A 22,407-nucleotide genomic window follows, 5' to 3' on the forward strand; every position below is an offset into this window, starting at 1 on the left:
GGGAAGAAAAAAGGATTTTTTTGTCCCACAGATTTCCAAGGGTTTATTTGAAAATGAGATGGATAATTGTTAAATAACACAAACACACACACGGCTTGTTTGTTGGCTTGCCTTAAGGCTTATGGCTTCTGTCCACAACCTAGTCTAGCCGCTTCTATTCCACAAAATTAGGCCAAGTGAGTTCCCGGTTGGCTCTGAACCAAAATGAATTCAGATACAATGTGAACCAAACCTAGAGCGTGTGGCTTGAGTGTTGTTCGTGCATGAACGCAGTGATGTCATTCTCATTGGAAGCATGTTTTCGTTTTTAGTACCTTGGGCCTCATCCCACAGACTCGCTCCCACTCCGCCCCCCCCCCCAGCTTTCAAAAATATTAGATGGATGTCTGATTGATTTCCAGAGCAAGGCCTGGCATTTTGCTTATAAGAATAAGACAACATGCTGAAGGTCGGTCTCCACAATGTTCTAAGTCACAGAGTATCATCCTACCACTGCTCAGTTAGGGACGGCTTCAGCATGCCATTGTATTTACTCATCATGAAAAATAACATTCAAGTTCTTCATGGAACATTTCCTCCAATGTGTGCGAAAGTTGTTTTCTTCTGCTCATGCATTCAAGCTGGTCTCCTCCTGGGGATCCCCAAGTTTCTCCAGTAGCTCGTTAAGAATTCTTCAAGGAGAAGCAAAGTCCTGACTAATAAGGTTCCTAATTTTCCCAGTGCAATGGATCTTCTTTGCGGTTGGTTAGCCATTGTGAACTGCTGGGTCTGACTGTGCTTTACTGTCAGGCTGTCTTGATCTATGAAAATCAGCTGCAAAGTTCAACAAGCTTGGCTGGAACTGTAGTGGAATAAAAATACACCCGGGTGCTAGGCTGGGCAATTTCTGGGGCCTCTCCAGATATAGTTGGACTCCAACTCCCATTAGTCTGACTGTTTGTAGAAGCCAAGGGAGCCAGAATCCAACGAAATCTAGTGGGACCATGAATTTCCCCATCATATCCTCAGGCCATCATAGAAGTGAATGTACAGGTTCTCCAGCAGTTTAAAACACACAAGGCTTGCTTCTTTATTTATGACACTTGAACTCACACCTTTTTTTAAAAAAAATCATGTTCGGAGGCAAATGGTGTGTGGCCTGGAGAGACCGCTGGTTCATGTCTTAAGTTGGTAGACAAAGTGCCAATTCCAGGCAGAGGCAGGTGATCTGAAACATTCAGAAATTCAGAAATTCAAAGAAGACAGACAAGGTGACGGGGTGGTATTTGGCTGGGAAAAGAGAAGGAGGGGTTTGTTTAGCGCTTCAGTCTGTTTGGTTCAGTCCTCAGACTCAGGAACGAAGAAGGCTGGAAAAGAAGAAGGTTGAGGAAATATATTGAGCTAATACCATCCCTGGCCACTTGCAGGGGGGGCGCCACCGCACAGTAGAGACCCATCCTCTGTCTTAGAGCCGAACAGGAAGTTGGACACACGGAACCTGCTTCCAGATTCTTTTGTTTCGTGACCCCTGCCACCTTTCACCAAATAGGAATCTTTTAACTAGTAGTAGTAAGAATAAGTTACTCACAGAGCCAAATCTTTAAAAGGCTCTAGAAAGTGGTAAAGGCACAAAGACAGCTTAAGAATAGTGAGATACACACTAGATTTCTTCCTGCTTCAAGGAGTTGTATTTTTTGTGATTACAGACTGCCGTTTTGAGGATGTTTCAGCTATAACAGGGCAAGTTTTTCACTGTGGTGACTAAAAGGGGACTCCGTTTGGAGAAGCGATGTATTTTGGAATGCTAGCAATTGTGAATACACAAGAGAGAATGTTACCAATTCATGCCTGTTTATGAACTTCCCAGGAGGACCACCTCATTGTCCCTCTGGAAGCGGGACACTTGGGCCAATCCTAAAAGTTGCATTTTGTTTGTTTGTAAGTGTGTTGCTTTAGATTACCACCTGTTGTCAATTGGTAAGATGCTGAAAAGTGATAATTCATCTCCCTCCAGGTGTTTTTGGCACACTTTTACCAGTCCCATAAAGCCACCTTCCAACTTGCTTTGTCCTTAGATGATGGTGGTTTCAACAGCAAGTTGGTGGCTGAGGAGAGGTGATGAGGAACATAGTTTATAGGTTGGTCTCTCAGACCTGATATTTATTTTCAACATTGGCAGACAGTAGCTCTGTAGGGTTCCAGGGAGGGTTTCCCCCAGACTTCCCTGGGCATGCCAGGAATTGGACCTGAGGCCTTCTGCATGCAAAATGGTGGTTTTTGTCTTCTATTTACAGCCCTTCCCAATGAAAGTCCATCACTTTTGAACTTGGGGCACCAAGCAATGAATCTTGGTCGTGATCTAACCTGACTGGGGTGGGTCGGGGTGGGAAAAATTATGGAATTCTTTTTGAACTACAACTTCATTTTCTACATTTACTCAAGGATTCTGGGAGCTGTAGTCCAAATAATTCTTCCAATGAGGCACCGCCAGTTTTTCACTATAGCTAGGACCAGAACTTTCTGCTTGCGCTCAGTATCCCGTCAAATTTGTTGTTTGGTGGGGAATTAATCTCTGAACAATGAATCTGAACCTATGAAGTATTGATAACTAGCATTGTGTCATCTTATTCAATGTGTATCCCAATCTTTTATTTATCTGTTATTCGGAGTGTTTTGTGTCAGTAACCACGCCCCACCCTGAAATAATTGCAAAATATCTTCTTAAAGGGCAAATAGATTAATAAACAAGATTAAGAATTAACTTCTGCTTCTTTTAAAACTGGGAGTGAGCAGTTAAAAAGAGATGCCAGACCTCCAATATTCCTGCACAAAGTTATTTTTCCCCCATTTTAAACCCAAGGGCAGATGTGATCTCAGTGGTCATTAGCCTTTCCTGCTATATCCTTCCTTTGGACACAGCCTGATGTGACTTCTGTCTGTTATGCTGAGCTTGCCCTTGCTCACCAGACATGTCTTGAATGACTTCCTGTCTGTGGCTGCAAGACTGGGCGAGCCCCTGAGCAGCTGGCGGGCCAAGAAATATGGCAGGTTGCGCCGATCATGGTGGGTTCAAGTTGTGCAGATCAGTGGTTATCCACTGAAGCTGGATGGTGCAAGATTTGAGACAGACTAAAAGGAGTTAATGGACTTCATTGTCACAAGATGTAATGATAGCTGCCAAATTTGGGTGGGTGGGGCCTTTTGAAAGGAGACTGGTACATTATGCAGGTTAGGGCCATCAATAGCTACGGGTTAGGAGGACTATGTGTCCCCTCCAAAGATAGAGACAGTATCCTCATATCTGTTAGCTGCTGAGGAAAGTGAGACAAAGGGTGCCATTTCCCTCACATCCTTCAGGCAGCTTTCTCATCACTACCGCGTAAGAAGAAGGTTGGGCTAGACCTCGACATGTTCTTGCACTAAAACTCCTAGAAGCCTTTGCCACCAGCTGTGCTGGCAGAGACTTCTGGGAGTTGCAGTCCAAGAACATCTGGACACCTAAGGTTGGGGAACCTTGGGCTAGAGAGCTCTTTGGTGTGATCCGTCATGGATCATCTGATGTTTTAAGGCTCTTAATGCTTGTGTGGCAAACATGACTCTGGAAAGAAAGGCCTTTTCTTCATGCACTCTTTAAAAAAATTTAGTCTGCCCATTTTAATTTTTAAGCCCCAAAACGTAACAGGGGCATTCCTTGTGCCTGAGTGCTGCTGGTCACTTCCCCTAACTTTGTGAGCCTGTTGTTTATCTGTACAATTGGGCCTGAGTTGGAAAGGAAAGACCAGAGGAACAACGATTCTCCCTTTACCCTACAAAGCGGGCCTTGGCGCTGTTGCCGCCACTCATGTGACTTTGCGCAGTCGAGTTTTCCCCCATGTGAAAATTGGCCATTGGGTTCCCTCCGCTGACTTCAACCAAAATTATTCTCCGCTCAAAACCGAGGAATCGGTGGAAAGGACGGCCATGTTTTCCATCTTTAGGAAAGAGTGCGCGGTGGAGCTGGCAAGTCTAGCGTGGGAACGGCGTCCTCTCTTTCCTGCTGAAGATCTAGGAGATAGGACAAGATAAGAGAAGACAGGAGTGAGCGAGATGGATGCAGCTGCAGAGAAGAAACGTCCGTCTGTTTCCAACCCATACTCAGTGTTTCCATCTGAACACTCTGGGAATTCTAGCACAGACGTGGCGCTGGAAACTGTACAAGAGTGTAGAAGAGAACACACGCTTTGATTCCTAGCTTGTTCCGGTAGAGCTGGGGTAAGACACTGTTTAAAACCCCGAAGCGCTGCTACCAGCCAGGGTTGATGGGTGGTGGAAAGGCCAATGGGAAGACTTGATAGAAAGCTGTGTCCTGTATTCTCAGCATGAGATTATTGGTGCTTTTGCAGAGTCATTGGTTGATCTATGTTTGCAAGGTAGGCATGTCTTCAGAGGCATCGGTCCATGAATCTAGGTAGAACTAGGAAATAATTTTTCCTGAAGGCCAGGATTACTTTTGCTGCCAGCCCGAGTCGGGCTCAATAGCCTTATTCTAAGGCGGGTCCCTCTACAATTAAGATTGCAGAGAGGTTTATATGCAGGATGTGTAAATTGGTCAGAACGGTGAGGTCAGACTTTTGAGCAATGTGTTTTACATTAATGAAGAGTCTCATGATGAAGTGAGTTATTGTGACACAAACTTTCATAGGATGCCAATTTTTTTTCCTCTTCAATGCGTGGTGACTGCTGGCATAGTCGTCTCTAGCCCATAAAAGTATATGCTAGTTTTACTGCAGGCGCTAACGTGTTTTTTAATGCTTGGATTTCAAATTAGTGTTTTTGTGACTTGTAAAATTTACCACAAATATGAGATGAGCATTATGACCCCCAGAATTCTTCTCTGGCTCAGATTTCAATCTGAGAAAGTTTTGAGTCCTCTCTTCCTGTAGATGGTCCAGCTCTTGGGAATATTACGTTTCCCAGGGCTTCTATCTTGGAGGAAGCAGAAGGAGAAACCTCATTTGTGCCTCTGCTGGTGGAGCAAAAGTATTCAAGGTAATCTTCTGATACCCTCATGCTGTGCAGAATGAAACATGGTCTGATTTGGGCTTGGGATGGAATGGGTTAATTTTGATGGACTAATGCCATGAAAGAGAAAAATTGTTTCTCACGCCTGAGCAGGGGTGCTTTGCTCCAAACTCTTTCGTCTGTTGGGTTCTGCAGGAGCAGGACGGTTTCTCATATTTGCTGCAACAAATTAGCCTCCATCCTGGGAAAAAAAAATTAGGGTGTCAATTTCACCGGTTGTGGGCGATGAAGCAGAGCTGACCTATACAGCCCCGCATGGTGCAGGAGGCCAGCCGGGCCCCCTGTTTGCTGGCCTTCCGCAAGCAGGCAAAGACCTTTCTCTTCTGCCAAGCTTTCCCTCTGTGACTGGCTGCCTGCAGGAGGTTTTTAGATGGATTGTCAGGCATTATTGCTTCCACCCGGTCTTTAGTACTCCTTGTGTTTACTGTTTCTCAGAGTGGTATTTGTTTGTTCAATATGTATATACTTACTATTGTCTTTCGCTTCAAGTATTGTCTTTTAATGATGTAAACCACCACTGTATACTCATCATTTTCAGCTTTAAACATTGTCCTTGAGTGGTTTAAGCTGTCTTGGGTCTTTTTAAAAGGAGAAAGGTGGGATAAAAATATTTTAAATAATAATAATAATGCTTCCCATCACCACAGCTGATACAACTTCAGGGTAAGACTCTCCTTCACATGGGCAGTTTGGAAAGCTATGGATGGATTTTAAAAAGAACCTTCAAAAACATGCTTTGCTCTTTCTTTCTTTGTTTTAAGGAAATGCTCCAGGACAAAAGCTTGTCTGAACCAGAGGATGGGTTTGCAGCACCTCAGGCTCCCGTCCATTCCGAGACCACCACAGGTTCCCCCGTCCTTGGCGTAGCGGGAGTCAGCAGCACGCCTCTGAGTAGCCCACAGGTTCCTGATCCTGAGCAGGTATGTGTCCCATTTGAATGTGTCCTTTGAGAGACTGGAGTATTGCTGTTTCACTTGGGGAGGGGGGGAGGAAATCCATGTAAGGACCACTAATTCTAATTATTGAGCCCTGCCCTCCTCCGGAAAATTATTTTGTTGCTTACTGGCTGGAGTGAAGATTAGGAAATAAAGGAGACTTGATTTTCTGGGGGAAAGCTTTGTCTGATAGGTCAATCAAGAGATTCTCGCTGTCTGTGGAGAAGCAAAGAAACTCAAGTAAACACAATGGGTGTCTCACTTCCACAGCCGTTTTTGGAGAGGAGATGAGAGAGGGCTTTCTCCATGCCTGTCCTCAGACTGTGAAACTCCCGTCCACTAAAGTGGACCCCTTCCTCTTGCCCCTCCGCCAGGAAGCAAATATGTTTAATTAGACAGACTTTTGGCCACTGACCAGGTGCTTAGAAAGGGTCTTTTTTGATGTGTCAATTTCCCTTCTTTTTCTGATTGGCTTTTAAATTGTTTTACTTCTCTCTGGCTTTGAATAAGATGTTTTCTTTCTTTCTTTCTTTCTTTCTTTCTTTCTTTCTTTCTTTCTTTCTTTCTTTCTTTCTTTCTTTCTTTCTTTCTTTCTTTCTTTCTTTCTTTCTTTCTTTCTTTCTTTCTTTCTTTCATATATAGTATAACTAATTGTGCTTCTAGTTATATGTTTTTAATTCATGTGGCGAGCCTTTTTGGATCCTTTACTGGAGAAAAGCAAGGCATAATAAAAGAAAATAAATAAAGATTGATCAATACCAGCCAAGTTATTTTGGCATATGAAGTGGAAAATGCCAAAAGTTATTCTCCCCTCCCTGGCAGTAAAAATGCAGTAACAACCAAGTATTTAACTAACTATTGGATGTCCCTTCGTGACAGTCAACATCTGTTGCCCTGAGGTAGTTGATTCACCTTGTCCAGTGGCGGGGCTGGCTCTGAAAAGGCAGGTTGATTTTAGAAACAAGGGCCATAGTTCCACTGTGAAGCTCCTGTTTCACTTGCAGAAGGTTGTAGGTGCAGCCCCCGGTGCCTGTAATTTAAAAACAGAAAATAAAACAGAAGAAACAGCTCGTCTAGGAAGGACTGCTTTGGAGCAGCTGCCAATCAGAGCAGGTGGCACTGGGCTAGATGGACGAGTAGTCTAGAGTTGATGTGAAGCTTTCTGTGTTGAAGACGGTCTTCCTTAAGTGGCCTGCCTAGTCAGGTTGGTGCATAGTGCTTACAAATGTCAAACAGAGGAGTTGAAAGTCTTTGCTAGGACAAGGAGGAGCTGGCATGTTGTGTGTCAGTTACTCAATTTACATGGGAATTAATTGAATAAAATGTTAGCCCCTTCCTTCCTGTGGGTATCAGTGGCCCTGGAAACTCCTGAATAGTATTTTGGTTGGAAAGAGTCCCCCCCCCCGTTTAAAATTGTACAGTAATTTGAAAGGAAGTGTCCTGTGTATTCGCGAAGTGTCCTGTATTCCTCAACCAGTTTCCCATCAAAGGAGATTGCCTTGGTGTATCTCAGTATGATTCTTCTGTATCTTCTGGCAATTCCTGCTTCCCTTCTGCTTCAATTCTGCTGGAGCTGGCTGATGTTAACTATGGGTCCGTGTTGAGTAAATCCTTCCAGCTCTGGATTCACAGCAGCACGACTCTCCTGCAGGGAGAGTTTCGTGTCTCTCGCTTCTCTGCATGAGTGACGGTTCTGCACTTGCACACCTTCCTGCCAGTGTCTGTTTAGGATGGATAGTGTCCATTTGTTAAAAGAAGGTTCAGCGATCTCTAGTATAAAAGTGGTGGTGGAGGAAGAGGGTGTCCGTTGCCTCCCTACGTGCCACGCTAGTAGGAGACACGACCAAAACCGGACATAGGCAGGGTAACAGATGTGATTTTATAGTTTCATCTGGGTACAAATACTGTTTCCATCCAGTCACCCTTAATCCTCAGCTTGTTGAAAATCAGCAAGTGTGGGAGAAAGGAAGGAGGAGGCATAAATATTTGTGACCTAGGATATAGATGGCTGAGTGGAGGTGGCCGGGGGGGGGGGTCCTCTGGACTGAGGGGTGCAGGGCTGTACTTGGCCCACAGGCTGAATGTTCCCCACCCTCTGTGTTGGGGCTGATAATTTGTCATCATTCTTTTATTGCATTAGTATCTCACTTTTTCTTTAAGAGGCTGAAATGAGGTGCAGTTGTTTCCGTGTCCCTCTTCACTGCTACCTTGTGAAATAGGCAAGGTGACAGAGAGTCACCCTAACATACACCTATAACATGCATGACATTTTGAAAAAATAAGCCATATCCCAAATTTTACTGCAAATAAACTCACTCTCTGAAGTTCGACTAACACTGACCAGTGCTATCTTCTTTGGTTTTCTGTTTTGTTTTTCTTTTTTCCTTTAAAAAAATCGTAGTCTTAATAGGAAAACAGAGTCTGACCGCCTGGTAGTTTTATGTGCCAAATTATATAAATTGCAATATGATTTTTTTAAAAAGAGAGAGAGAATTATAGATCCTGCCATTTTTATGCAATAATTAAATATAATTATGCACCTTTATGCCAAAATGGGAGGAATGACTGTAAATTACCTTGCAAATCCACCCTGCCTTCTTATTGGCTAAATCTATTTAGTAAGTGTGTTTTTATAACGTGCTGACAACTTTCCTGTATCAGAATTATAACCAGTCGTATAAAAAAGGAATCTGAGATGTGAAAGTGGGGGCAGGCGGAGCTATTTGCTGCTGAAGCAATTTTGTTTTTTTTTCAAAAAGTGCTGTTATAAAATGCAACATGCATTTAAGCAATAGCAATTCTCCCTGAGGTTGTGAAGCTCAATTCCGCCTCCCCCCCCCCCCTAATTTGCTCTGTTGATTGATAGCTAATTAGGGTGAGGTGTGAGGGTGGAGAAGCAAAGACAAATTACTGTACTAGCAGAAGAAAAAAAAAGGGGGGGATGTCGTGAAAAGTCTAAGAACATTCAGACTGAAAGGCAGTTCAGACAGAACTGGGGGAAAATGAATGACTACAGCTTCCACAATCCCCTAACCAGCATGGCTACACTCTCTGGGACATTCCAGACATTGTGATTAAAAAAAAAACTGCCTCCATACAAACCAAACTATCAGCTGTTAAGTACCAAAAGAGAATAGAGGGAAATAAATTTAGCTGGCTGGTAAGACCAGAGCAAGTCCATCAATTACTGATTTACTGTTAGCGAATATTCATAAGTGGCCTTCAGCAGGCTTTGGTCTTTCTTCAAAACAACTGTTTACTTATTGACTATCTTATAATATTTGTTATGTCTTATTTTGGATCCCATAAGTATTGCTGAACAAAGAAATGGAAATTTGTCTTGGCAGCGTTGACAACTATATTATACATGTTTACACTGCAATTCTTTAAGCATGTAATCCTAAACAAACTGACCAGGGAAACAAGTTCACATTAAAGTAGCAGGATTTCATTCCAAGTAAAAATGTGTAGTGGTGTAGACAATGTGAATCCCCTGTTGGACTGTAATGCCTATCATCTCCATCCTTGGCTCTGGCTGGCTGGGGCTGCTAGGAATTCAAAATTATTTGTAGTCCAGCAATGTATGGAGGGTGAGATTGTTACACAGATTGTTTATATATATGTGTGTGTGTGTGTGTGTGTGTGTGTGTGTGTGTGTGTGTGTGTGTGTGTGTGTGTGTGTGTGTGTGTGTGTGTGTGTGTGTGTGTGTGTGTGTGTGTGTGTGTGTGTGTGTGTGTATATATATATATATAAAACGATCTTGTCACACTAAAAGAGTCACTGTTTACGTATGTGAATTTCATTTTTGGAAAGAAAAAGTAGCCAAAAAGTGCTTAACAAAAAATGGACCTCTTTTAAGCCCATCTGGCATTTATGGTCTACTTTAAAATGTAGCATCTCATTATTATTTTTTTTAAATAAAGATCTACAGAGGTTGCACCTCAAACCTGGGTCATTCTGACTCCTAAGTAGGAAGAAATGGCCTTGATCACGAGCTGGGTCCAGCCTGAGGTGGAGCAGAAAACAGCTGGCCCAAGTCAAGGTACCTGCAGCCACGGTGTTTTGACACATGAGGCAGGAAATTGCCAAGGTATCCCTCCTGCTTCTGCCAGGAGAATGGCAATAGCACATAAAAAACCCCCAAAAATCCTAACAAGAGGTTGCTTTTTCATTTTACCTGAAATCCCCAGCCGGAGGCGGTTGTCCCACTCTCCTTTATGGTAGAGCCAGTCCTGATGTGTGCCTTACAGAGGTGAAGAAGTGTGAAGGTCACAACTTGACTGAGCCAGAGTTGGGGGAAAGTCACCTGCCAGGTTTTTCGGACCTTTGTCGGTCTCAAGCGGAAATCAGTTCTGCTTTCCCTTTGCTTCTGAAAATGCAGAATAGAGGCTTAAGGTTCTGCCCCTAACCTGTTACCCAATAGCTGTGAATTCCTCTATCTACATTTGTTTGCTGCATAATATAGTCTTTTCAATTTTTTTTATTTCCCTTTTTGGAAGACCATTGAAAACATCAAAGTCTACCTGCATGAGAAAGAGCTATGGAAGAAATTTCATGAAGCTGGCACAGAGATGATCATCACTAAAGCTGGCAGGTAAGTGCTGAAATTCTGCTGTGTGCTTAAACAAAATGTTTACATTAAAAACACACACACACACACAAAATACCTGGCACTATTTATCCAGTCTTGTTTCCATTTTGGAATTTAAGGTAGCATGCCAAACCATTTCAAATCTTTTAACGTTCACACGCATACTTTGCTCCCACTATTAAGGATCACTTCCTGAAACCTATTTTTCACTCCTGCATGCTTCTTAATTCTGGCTTATGCTGGAGTCTGACTTTGGGCAGTTTTAAAACCAGGAGCATGGCATTTCTTTTGGTGATCTATATTAACAGAAGAGCATCATACAACAGGGTTCTACAAGTTCAAAGTACACCTTGACAACGGTTGTGTTGTGTACCTTTGTATCTGCCTGCATACACTGGTGTCAAAGACGACCCACATACTCCCGACTCCCTAGATTTAATTTCAGAAACTCTGCGGAAAGGAAGTCGAACCTTACATTTTGTTGCCCAGTACATTTTGTTGCCCAATACAATGACCCTCTAGGCAACGGACTCTGTGCCCAGACCTATACGGGTGTCTCTGGAAGGCGAGGGAAGAACAAGGTTATATATACAGTATATAAATTATATATATATAATTTCAGCATATGCACATACCTACACTGACTAGGATCCTGTTTGCTTATGTGATGGCCATAAGTGTTTTCTTCATGGCCCCAGTTTTGCAGTGGCTGTTTTATTGTGCCACTAGTCATGCAAAGGGCAGCCAATTGGGGCTGGCAGAAACATTGCACCTCTGCCTTCAAGCGCCTGGTTTTTCTCTGGCTGGCGTTTGGCCGCTACGTTCCAGCGATAGGCATGGATTGGTGCCAATTCGGGTCACCTCCTGCGTTGCAGTTTTGCCCTTTCCTCTGGACACCCTGCTAAGTTATTTCAATATGGAGACCAAGTAATTTTTTTTAAAACAGCTTCTCTTCTCTGACGAATAATATAAGGCATATAATGAGATATTAAATAACAGACAATGTGCTGAGTCTAGTAAATGACAAGCATTCCAGCGAGGCAGCTGTGGAGAGAGGAAATGGAGAGGCAATTGGCCAGCAAAAGTTACTATGAAATCAGTGGTTGGGTTAGGTAATTTTGGACGCCGGACTTAGAATACCTTCTGTGCGCTACTTTATCTCCTTCCAACGGTTGTCAGCCAGCCCTGCTGTCTTTGAGGGCCCTCTTGTACATCTTGTGGAAAAGGGCCTTGGACAAGTGCCCCCTTACCCTCTTACCCTTATGGCACCAACCCCCAGTCATGAAGTCTGGTAATGTAGGCTTTAAGGGCCACTCTCGTTTAGATTCCAGTGTGTCTTGCTTCAAAATGGGAACAGCCGTGTCCCATGTCACCTTTAGCGACGCCTCCTGCTCACTCTGGTTACCAGAACTGGGGTCCAAAGATCGCAATAGCAGCATTGCTCGAAGCAGGAATATCTTGCCCTGGCAATCCCTTTGTTTCCTTTCTTATATTTGGTGAACGGAGGATCTAGATGAGAGGAGTGTTCCCTTTAAAGATTGTGGTATGATATGAAGGACGACTCATGTGCCCATAAAACATCGTTCCATCAGCTCTTGGATAAAAAAAAAAAACTCCTGTTGAAAACAGGGCCATCTCACAATGGAAGGCCAGTTCTATAAATTATTAAGGATTTGCCTCAAGCTTCTTACTTACTTACTTACTTACTTACTCCCTCCTAGACCTGATCTGCAGAAGAAGACTGAAAAAAAGCATGCAAACTGCATGTTTCAATGGGTACGGCAGTGTTGCCAAAAGCATATGATTTATAAAGTGGAAACATTTTTAAAATGCAGCTGCTATCTTTCTGATGTTTGACTGTTTTGATTACAGGGGGTGGGAATGAAGAGATTATTTCATATTAAGAGATCATCAAAAGATGGGAGAGGGGAGAGGGGAGGCCAGTTTATGTTATTACTGAATTCCCTGAACTTTGCATCAAATGGTTTGACTCCTTCATGGATGAAATATGGTGTGCAGAAGTATACAAGGTTTCAAAGGTTGCAACACATAAATCTCTGTGTTTTTCAAGTTCCAGAACTAAGTGATGACTTTATTTTAGCCTCCGGGATATCTTTTTTTGGTCATTGTTTGGAAAATATGCATTAGATTCAGTCCCTTCTCATTCAGGACCTGCTCCTGAACCCTGGGGGCTTTTGAGTAACCAGTGTTTGGAAGAGGGCAGAGGTCTGGATGGAGCATCGGTCCACTCCAGTAAGACTCCTATGAGTTGTGCCTAGTGATGTAACCCAGAAAGGGCTTCCAAGGTCCAGAAGGAAGTTTTGATTAACAGGAACAATGTTCCTCTGCCACCCCTGTCAAGGTTCCCTTCTCTTTCTGAACTTAACTTAGATCATCACATCAGCTAGGGCGGAAATGGATCTTCCCAGACACGGGATGTTGTGAGCTGTCTCTGTTGCTAAGCGAGCGAGGGCTGTACCAGATGGCATTTAAACTTCACTGTTTTTGTCCCTTTTCTGTCACTTGCTGATAGAAGTTAATGGATTTACTAGGAGTTATATCCTTATGGTGGTGGGTCTCTACTTTAGCACTCTATGAATGCTGTCCTCCTCCTTCCTAGCAAGGATCCGCTGTTGTTCTTACAATTCACTTATACAGTACTTCTTTGTGGTGTGTTGGCTGTTGCTTCGTTGCGCTCATTGTTCATTAACAGTGAAGTCTTTTTGGAAGTGACAAAGCGGTTAACTCCACCCTATGGTACAAAGTGGACCCAAAAAAATACCTTGAGGGTGCCGGGCAGAGAGAAGAAGGTTAGGGAGATAGTTGAAAAAAATGAAAGAAAGCGAAAGAGAAGGAATATCATTCAGACTTTAGGAAACAAATCTGGTACAAACAGTGCAGAACAAATGGCGTGACAGATATTCCTGATTTTGGCCTGGTTAGCTCTTGGATATGCACTGAAAAACCAGAACTCAGAAGTACCAAGTCTCAAGTAATGCAATCTGTAATGATTCTAAACAGTATATATATATTTGGATATGAAAAAGTTCCATCTGAAAAATGACATACTTAATAGGAATCAAGCTACTCTGTGGAGGTAATTAATAATGCTTTCCAGTTATTTTTAAAAGTAACTTTTAAAGGGCATTTAGACAAGGGTTTTCTGCTGTTCTTTTGCAAATTCTGAATTATCATCCCTGGAAAAAAGATATTAAAGAAAATTAATGAGCAAAGCAAGATAAAATGGGTTTTTAAAAAGATGCTGAAGAAAGTAATTAGCAATATGACAAGCAATTTTCAGACATTTTAGAAAGCTGGCAGTAGGAAAGTCAGCAGAGAAGTGGAGAATAAAACTGGAATAATTAAAGAAGTTAGAAAATAAAAGCAATCAAGGCCAGGAACTGAAAAAAAGCACAGAAAGTGAAAATAAGGGGATGATTACAGGTCAATGAAATAAAAGGATTTTTTTTAAGTGCTTAATTTTGGCTGGGTGGTATTCTTAGCAGAATTGATGCAGCACTTGTCCAACATGAGAACCAATGTTATAGACTAAATTAGGTAGATTAAAATCAGATATATTCAAACAGATAGACAAAAAAAGTGTTCATTGGGCAAGAAGGAGATTTGAGATTTAGAGCTATCACTCTGCGGTGCGGCTGATCATGGACTTGGTGCCATTCAGCAAAGTCGCTCACGCTGCAGGGTGGGTGGTGAGGATAAAAGAGCGAAGAGGAAGGATGATGTACATTTGTTCCTGGACTCTTTGGGGGAGGGTCTATTAGAAGCCTAGTGAGTGATGAAGCCACTCCAGAATGCTTCACAGACAGGAAAACTGGGTTTATTCTCTCCCATCCTCTGTCCTGCACCGTTGGTGGGCGACGGTCTTACCTCTGGTGGCTGCGTCTTCTCGTACAACGTCCTTCCAGACCTCTTTTAAGAGACAATCCCTCGACAGCAGGGATAACCTCTTTCTGTCTTTTATGGGAGCAGTTAAATTGGATTATGAAGCTGAGTGGCGTTGTTAACTGCGATCCCACTTCTAAGATATTTATAGAGCCTTTTTGAGCTTTACCTTTGAAAAGACTGGGATCTAATTTTAGCTCTGTTATGGTTTGGACTCTGTTGGCATGGAGAGGATTTTTCTTTTCTTTCTTTTTTTCCTTTTTGCAGGGGGTGTTTTGAAGATATTGGTGATGGAAGGTTCAAATTTGGTAGGGAGAGCAACCGAATCCCATATCTTTCCTTTAGATCAAAGCGGCTGGAAATCTTCACTTAAATCTCTTGCATAGGATAGGATGGGTTAACTGTCTTTCATGTGGCTGAGGGATGGAATATTTTAAATAATAATAATAAGAGGAGCCGATGAGAGGGCCAGCCTATATAAAAGCACATTCCCAAATGTTCAAAACAGAACAAGGCAAACCGCCTAGATCCTTATGGCCCGGCCACCAGATAAATCGTCCTCATCTGTCCACAAGGCCATGAGTTCAAGGTTGTTGCTTGTGTTTAGGGAAAAGAGGATTTGTGGGGTTGAAAAATGAACTAGCAATGAGAACTCCTGCTGAACCTGTATTGTTTGTTATTCTGCAGTCAGGATCCGGCCTGAGCTAAGCCTGAACTTCAAAGAGGGCAGCCCTCGCTTTGTATATAGAACGTCATGGCAGAGTGGCACGGACGATAAGAGAAACTGGAGATGGGAGAAGCCTGGGAAAACGAGACCGCCATTGGAAAGGCTTTGATCTCGCCAAAGTATTTTCTGAAGGCCATATTCTTTTGCTCCCTTTTTAAAGTGTTTTTTTTTTTTTTAAATCAGGAGAGCTTGACTTGTTGTATCTTACATGATAGGCTGGATGTAAACTTGGCTTTCAAGTGGCGTAGACTACAGAACGAGAGGAGCAACCTTAAATTCTCCACTAAGAAAAGCTGAATTCTGTGCTGTTGTAGGAATTTTCGACTCCTGGAATTTTGAAAGTTTTGCTCACCACACATCATTTGTTTAGCTCTTGAAATGGAGGGAAGGTGGCAAACAAAGTCCTGCACGGAGCAATAATCTGGCCATCCTCTCGTCAGACTTTTGAGAGTCCACTAAACCTTGATCCTGATATTTTGAACCTCATCTTAAGGACTAGATACTTGCCTCTCTTGTTTTAAACTGCAGAATTGTGATTCTGTGCACAGTGCTGCTTTTTACACAGTTGTAGAATTGCATGCCTCCTGGGACAATAGCTTCAAGAGGGCACATCTTACTTGCTCACTGAAGCTTTTGGTCTTTTAAGGTCTCGATTTTAGTGCGCAAGGATTCTGCCATTTCCCTCTTGGCACTGCTGCTGATTCAGCTGCCGGTAAACTGGCAAGGTTTGTGCAAAAGCAGGCAGAGATCTCTCTTGGCTTGCCAAAAAAGAATGGTGGTGTTCCTTCCCCCTCAGTACTCAGCGATTAAAAGGCTGATCAATCTCAGCATGGGGAGTTTGGCTTCATTTCAAGAACCGTTGAATATGGCCAGGAATTGTGGGACTCCTACAATTTTTTTTTTAAAAAGCTGATTAAATAAATAGAAATCCCCTAAGTGGCGTCTTCTTTAACAGTTCATTTAAAAGCCATTTGTGATTCTCCAAATGTGCCTGGGACAAACTGATCTTAGGAGGGATCACTTCATTATCAGAGCAAATAAGTCACTCGCACTTCATCGCTTAGCTATTTTAACCCTGGCCTATTCTTCCTTCTTTTCTGACGTTCCCTCGGCCACCAGTGAAGCTGAGCTTGGCTGGGCTCGCTCAAGGATGCCAAAGTAATTCAGTTACACAAAGGAGACAGTGCATTTTGTGCCCTGGGCTAGAAACCCTCCTGACGACCAGTGGGGGTGTGGAGGGCATTCGGGCCTGGCTTCTAAGTTGAAGGCCAGTTTGTCCGACCCTCGGAAGATATTTTGCCACTTGGGGTGAAGGATGTGATGCGCCAGTTCCCATTCCATGTATTAAAGCCAACGGGGCTATCCTCTGAGCTTAGTCACCTGAAGCCGCTGCCTCCCTCTGTCTCATGGGACGAGGGCTGGTCCTGACAATTTTTGCTTTCATGATTGTAGTATGCTAGCTGCTTCTGTGCTCTTCGGCCCCGGTTTCTGGTTTCATGAACCCCCCAAGACTGCCTTAGTTCTCCTCTGTGTGACTTTCACATCCTTTCAGATCGTCGTTATGAGTGCTCTCTCAAGTCCGTTTCTGGCTTCCGTTGCTAGGAGCAGATTTGGTCTGGGAAATACTACCGATGGTTTTATCTTGAAAAGAGTGTGCAAGATGAACGGGAGGTTGTTGCTTGTCCTCTGTACATTTTTTTTCTGCTGGCTTTCATGGAGACCATAGATGGCCAGGCAGCAGTTGCGACAACGAGCAGAGCCTTGGGAAGGGCGTCAACCATGGGGTCCCTGCTGAGAAGCGTGTCTCAGCGGATGCTCAGTGATGCCAACTCCAAGTGCCATGGCCAACAGCTGGACATGTGACCATCTTCAGAAAATTGCAGCCACGAAGGGTGACAAAGGTGGCAAGTTGTGTCAGACTGGAGGAGAACCAGTGCCACTGGGAAATGGGAGGAAGTATATTGGGTTGAACCCTGAAGTATACAGTACACAACATTTTTTTTTAACATTAGGGAGCATTCCTTGTAAGCTGCTGTTGCCCCCACCCAAAAACAGCTCAAGAAGACTCGAAATTTTCAGTAACAACACAAAAGTTGAGGGTAACTAGAAAAAGAGAGATTCGAGGTTCCTTGCTAGGTTCCTTAACAGCTTTGTAGTATTTTGGGAGGAGGGCATGAGAAGGCCATCCAGCTGGAACAAAGAGCAGAAGTGCCCTTGGGGGCAGATCTGTGTTTTAGAACCAGCTGGTCCCTGAAATCCATCTTTGTGATGTTGCTTAAAAAAATTGACTCCAGTTTCTTTTGCATTGGCTGGTTTCTGGTGTTGGTGGTTGAGTTTTAAGAGGCATTTCCTTTTTCTCTTCTTTTGAAAGCTTGTATTCTAAGGAGGTTCTCTTGGTTAGTTTTTATCTGAATCTTTAATCTCTGGTTATATTTTACCACTGCGTATTACTTAGAGATTCAGTCTCTGGAGACAGGATGTAGATTAAGTTTTCCAAACTCTGCCTTGATCCAGCTTGGCTTGGAATTTAGCATTATTTTCCCCCATAGCCAAACACATGAAGACCTTAAATTGGATGAAGACCAATATATTGCAAGTAAAAACCCCACAAATGTTGGCTGCTGAGGTCAAAGTTCGCTCACCTCTGCTTTAAAATTTACCCAGAATCCTTTGCAGGCATGCAGAACAACTGACCCCTTTCAAATGCTTGAGGCAGTGTTTGTGGGCAGAGATTACAGTCCATAGCTCTCCCTTTTTTGGCTTGTTTTGTCAACTCTGGGCATGGATGATAAAACAGGAGAAGAGGCAATAAAACAGGAAAATAATTCACCGTCTTCTACAGAGTTTTCAGCCTCAACCAGGGATTTCTTGTGGCAGCCAATAAGGTGTTGTGATTGGGCTGGGATGTCAAAAAGAGCTTCAAGACTTCTCTTAACCCACCAGATGACCTTGCAGCAGTCACTTTTCCTCCACTTGACCTATCTCAGAGGGTCGTTGTGAAGATATAATGGGAGAAGTTGCAGGAGGAGGAGCATGATGTATGCTGCCTTGAGATCATTAGAGGAAAGAAGAGGAAATAAATATGACAGATAAATCAACTGTAAGGTGCACCTATGACCCATCTCTCTGGGCTTAGCTTCTCGCCCTCCAGTGGATGGTGGATTTTATGTCTCATCACTCCTCATCATGAGCCATGCTATCTAGGGCTTATGGGAGTTGCAGTCCAGCAGGATCTGGGGAGTTGCTCGGTTAAAACATTATTTACATTGTTTATTTATTTAACTTATATGCCGCCCACACTACCCAAAGGTCTCTGGACATTAGTTACCTTCCTAGGTCTCCTTTCTTCCAAGGAGCTCAAGGTGTTGTATATATTTTTATACCACTTTTCATTTAAAAAACAAAAACAACATCCAAAGCCCTTTACACTATTAAAAAGCCAGGCCTTGGAATAAGTTCAACAGAAAAATTATAAAAAAGAGTGACAAAATAATCCAACAGTAAAATGGTTTATTAAAATCATGTTGTGGCCAGGTGACCACAAAAATTATATTTTGGGATGACAGATCCTAGGATTTCCAAGCCAGTGGGGCCTGTGGACGTTGTGACCCAAAGAAGTAACTTTTCCAAGGTCTACTCTTGGTCTACAGTTCGGGCAGGGTCTTTTTCTAATGATGCCTGATGAAAGGCAGTTTGGCGAAAGAATAAAAAGAGCGAGCACACATGAAGTCACATAGAAAAATGAACCATGGTGTCTGTGTGGGTGGGTGTGTGCTGTTTATTTTACCCACCTTTTCCATCGAGCCAGAAAATCTGCACCTGAGAAAACTGGAGAATGACCTATTGTTATAATTGAACATGGACAAAGGTTTTGGCTGAGTGCGGAGAAGTTGGATCCGCTATTGAAATAAACAGCTCCGTGGGTGTCTCATTCCAGCTGGATGTGCTTTTCTTGGTACCTCTTGAGCCATATATTTCAACCAGGGCAAGAGAAAACATCCTACAAAGTCCAGTCCTTTCCCGCTTCCATGACTCCCATTTGCTTGGGCGACAGTTCTTTTCTTCTGGATTATCCATCCCACAATAAGAAGCTCATGAGTCTCTTTCCTTTCCCTTCTTTCCTGTCGCATCCTTTTGCCCCAAGCTTTTCACTGAAAAACTCCCTGTTGCCAAGAGGTTGGAAAATATGTTTTCATTAAGAAAATTAAACCAACGAGTCCCTGACGGATGCCAAAATGCAGCAGCTAATAACCATGATGAAATGTCAATGCGTAGCCAGGACCTTTAAAACAACAACAACAACACTGCATAGCCATTGGTTTTTCCTGGAAAAGGGTGCAGAAAATTGGCAAGATCCAGCAGCCGGTTGATCCTGCTTGATTTGTTGCACCGAACGCTACCAAAAGCCATTACAGAACAGTCGGAGACTTAAGCAGCACCTAACATCAGATGCAAATTCTAATTTGTTATCCTTAAAAGAATTTCAACTGTATATATTACCGTTGTGCTTGAGCTCCCTCTATTTATTTTAGAGGGCTATTTTAAAGGAACATTATAAACTCTGACTTGTCTCCTCTATATGAATTCCATATGTTGAAGCTTAATTTTAAATGCCATTAAAAAGCACTTAACATTTACAGTATATTCGATCTCAGCTCCCTGAGCAGCCTGGATGTGCTACAGTTCAGAAAGCTCTTGGCGGGCAAGAGAGCAGAAGAAAGTTTTCAAGAAGCTGGGCTCATAAATATCTTTGTAGAATCTTCCAGGGCTGTGTTTAAAATCATGTTGAAAAAATACCTAATGTGTCATTTGAAAATAATTTTTTTTTAAAAAAATTCAATTTTGATTTTTTTTTGATCCAGTTATTTCTTCGTTTGTTTGTCTTAAAACCGATGTAATTTAAAATAACAAAACAGAAATCAAAGAAACCTTGGCCTTCCACACTGTTTCTCCCTCCTTTGAAACCCATGAATCCATTTTGCCGAGTTTGGAAGCTGGAATATGCTACTGTATTTATACAGGTGCTTACCTGCGCCCAAGGTTAAGAGCAGTGCATGCATGACTTATGAATGGGAATCAAAGATGGATTTTTTTGGTAAACCGCCCCCTTTCTGAGGCCGAATTAATTACATGGTAAACACCTGGAATTTTTGCAGGGCGTCGGGAAAAGAGACGATTCAAGAGGGCTTCTAAAAGGAGCCCATTTTGTGGACGCCTGCCCAAGCGGTCACAAAATGGCCGCGTCGCCGACAACCATCGCTGGCCCTTCCAAACAGACACAGACTGTTCTTCTGTCCGCACGGCTTTTCTTCCTGTCTTTATTCAGTGGCTCGTACAGATCTCTCTTTATGAGCCAAATGAGAATGTGTGACCCAACCAGGTTGTTGCAGAGGGCATTCTTTTTCAAGGCGGCATTTGTGAAGAATTTGAGGGTGGTCTCTGGCTCTCTCTTTCAACGCAGAATTAAAGAAAAAGCGATGCATCGAAGGGGGAGTTGATGTGGTTTTCGTTCAGCCGGGCTGTTGTGGGTTCCGAGTGCCACATCTCCTGACGGCTCGGTGTTTTGCTGCCAAGGAGGAGTTTCCAAAGATCTCCAGACTCCTTGAGAATATGTTCTGCTCATGGCAAAAAATGGAAATTTGGGGAAGAGATAAAGGAGGGAACGACACGGGTGTGGGGTAAAGGGGGTCAGCAGGTAAGCCGCACAGCGAGTGTCACCTCACTGCAAACTCCTTCAGCGACTCACGGCAAAACATGCTGTTATTTACTCAGTAGAAGGCTTTATATGAAGGAGAGAATTGACCTACATTACAGGGTCGTGATAAGGGTAACTTATCTGTAATATGTGAATAAATAACACTGCCTTACATTGCAAGACTGTTGTAAGGATAACTGATAGATTCAAGCCACTTGACCTTCAGCTTTGTTGCCTGGTAGGGAAACTAGTATCTAGTACTGTATAATGGGGAAAAACAGTGTATTTATAAGCCATGTTGAAAAAACGCACACATCTGTATATGTAGATAGGTATGCACACTAAGATGGTGAGTACACCAGATGGGGTCTTCTCTCGCACCCTCCCCCTCAAGGGCCATTAGGGGTGCTCCTTTTCGCATGAGCTTCTGGTGGGAGGCCAGGACTGCCTGGTTCTGTACGAAGTGTGGAAGTGATTTCCAAGCTGGCTTGTAGTATTATTATTTGTGTATAAAGAATATTGGATTTCAAAACTAGTTTTTGTTGTTATTCCATTCTTTAGGAAGCCCCCCCCCCACGGGTCAATATTAGGCCTTTGCATATCAAAGAAGCGCATTTGTTTGCAAATGTGGCTGACAAGCTAATCTTTGTCTTTTGTCTTTCTCCTAAGGAGAATGTTTCCCAGTTACAAAGTGAAAGTCACGGGAATGAACCCCAAGACAAAGTACATCTTGTTGATTGATATTGTCCCAGCTGATGATCATCGATACAAGTTCTGTGACAATAAATGGTGAGTTCCATCACCTTTATTTTATTTTATTTATATTAATGTATTTATATGCTGCCTTTCTCCCCCTAGGGGACCCAAGGCAGCTCATAACAGAGAAAACCATAAACCAAACACAGTTTCAAAAACACTTTATAAGTATCCTATTAAAAACAATTAAAACCTGGATTTAATATGAAAAACCAAGCATTCTTCAAGATGGAGCATTTGTTCTCCAGAGTTCCCCTCCTGAACACTTTCTCTTGCACCAAGGAGTGCAGGCTTTACCCGGATTTACATCCAAACTTCCCTTTAAAACACCCTTTCTTTTCTCTTAAGAAAGCACTTCTTTTTAGGGAATCCACAAGAAAGAAGAAATCTTTGTAAAACATTTAAGAACCCAATCTCTCTCTCTCTCTCATCATCCGCACCCATTTTCATGGACTGCAATCCACTTCCATCTGATGAAGTGGGCTGCCGCCCATAAAAGTTTGAACCAAACAAAAATTGTTCACCTTTACTGTGTGCCATAATCATCTTTGCCGTCAATGTCGTGAAGCTAAACTTGCCACATTTGCTCTGTTTACAGGATGGTAGCGGGAAAGGCCGAGCCAGCCATGCCCGGGCGCTTGTACGTCCACCCGGACTCGCCGGCCACGGGGGCACACTGGATGCGCCAGCTGGTATCGTTTCAAAAACTGAAGCTCACCAACAACCACCTGGACCCCTTTGGACATGTAAGAGGAAATG

The 22,407-nt window shown here is 43.0% G+C and overlaps 1 protein-coding gene across 15 annotated transcripts in view; it reads left to right on the plus strand.

Annotated features, from left to right (window-relative positions):
- Window positions 1-22,407, plus strand: part of TBX4 (T-box transcription factor 4) — a 103,864-nt gene that overhangs the window by 59,844 nt on the left and 21,613 nt on the right. For all 15 annotated transcript variants that reach the window (XM_078379293.1, XM_078379300.1, XM_072978549.2 and 12 more), the window contains 4 exons: window positions 5,802-5,960; window positions 10,476-10,570; window positions 21,562-21,681; window positions 22,247-22,394. In XM_078379293.1, the coding sequence (XP_078235419.1) occupies window positions 5,802-5,960; window positions 10,476-10,570; window positions 21,562-21,681; window positions 22,247-22,394 (522 nt within the window). The remainder of the gene's footprint in view (window positions 1-5,801; window positions 5,961-10,475; window positions 10,571-21,561; window positions 21,682-22,246; window positions 22,395-22,407) is intronic.

Source organism: Pogona vitticeps, chromosome 7 (genome assembly GCF_051106095.1).
Source record: "Pogona vitticeps strain Pit_001003342236 chromosome 7, PviZW2.1, whole genome shotgun sequence".
NCBI lineage: Eukaryota > Metazoa > Chordata > Lepidosauria > Squamata > Agamidae > Pogona > Pogona vitticeps.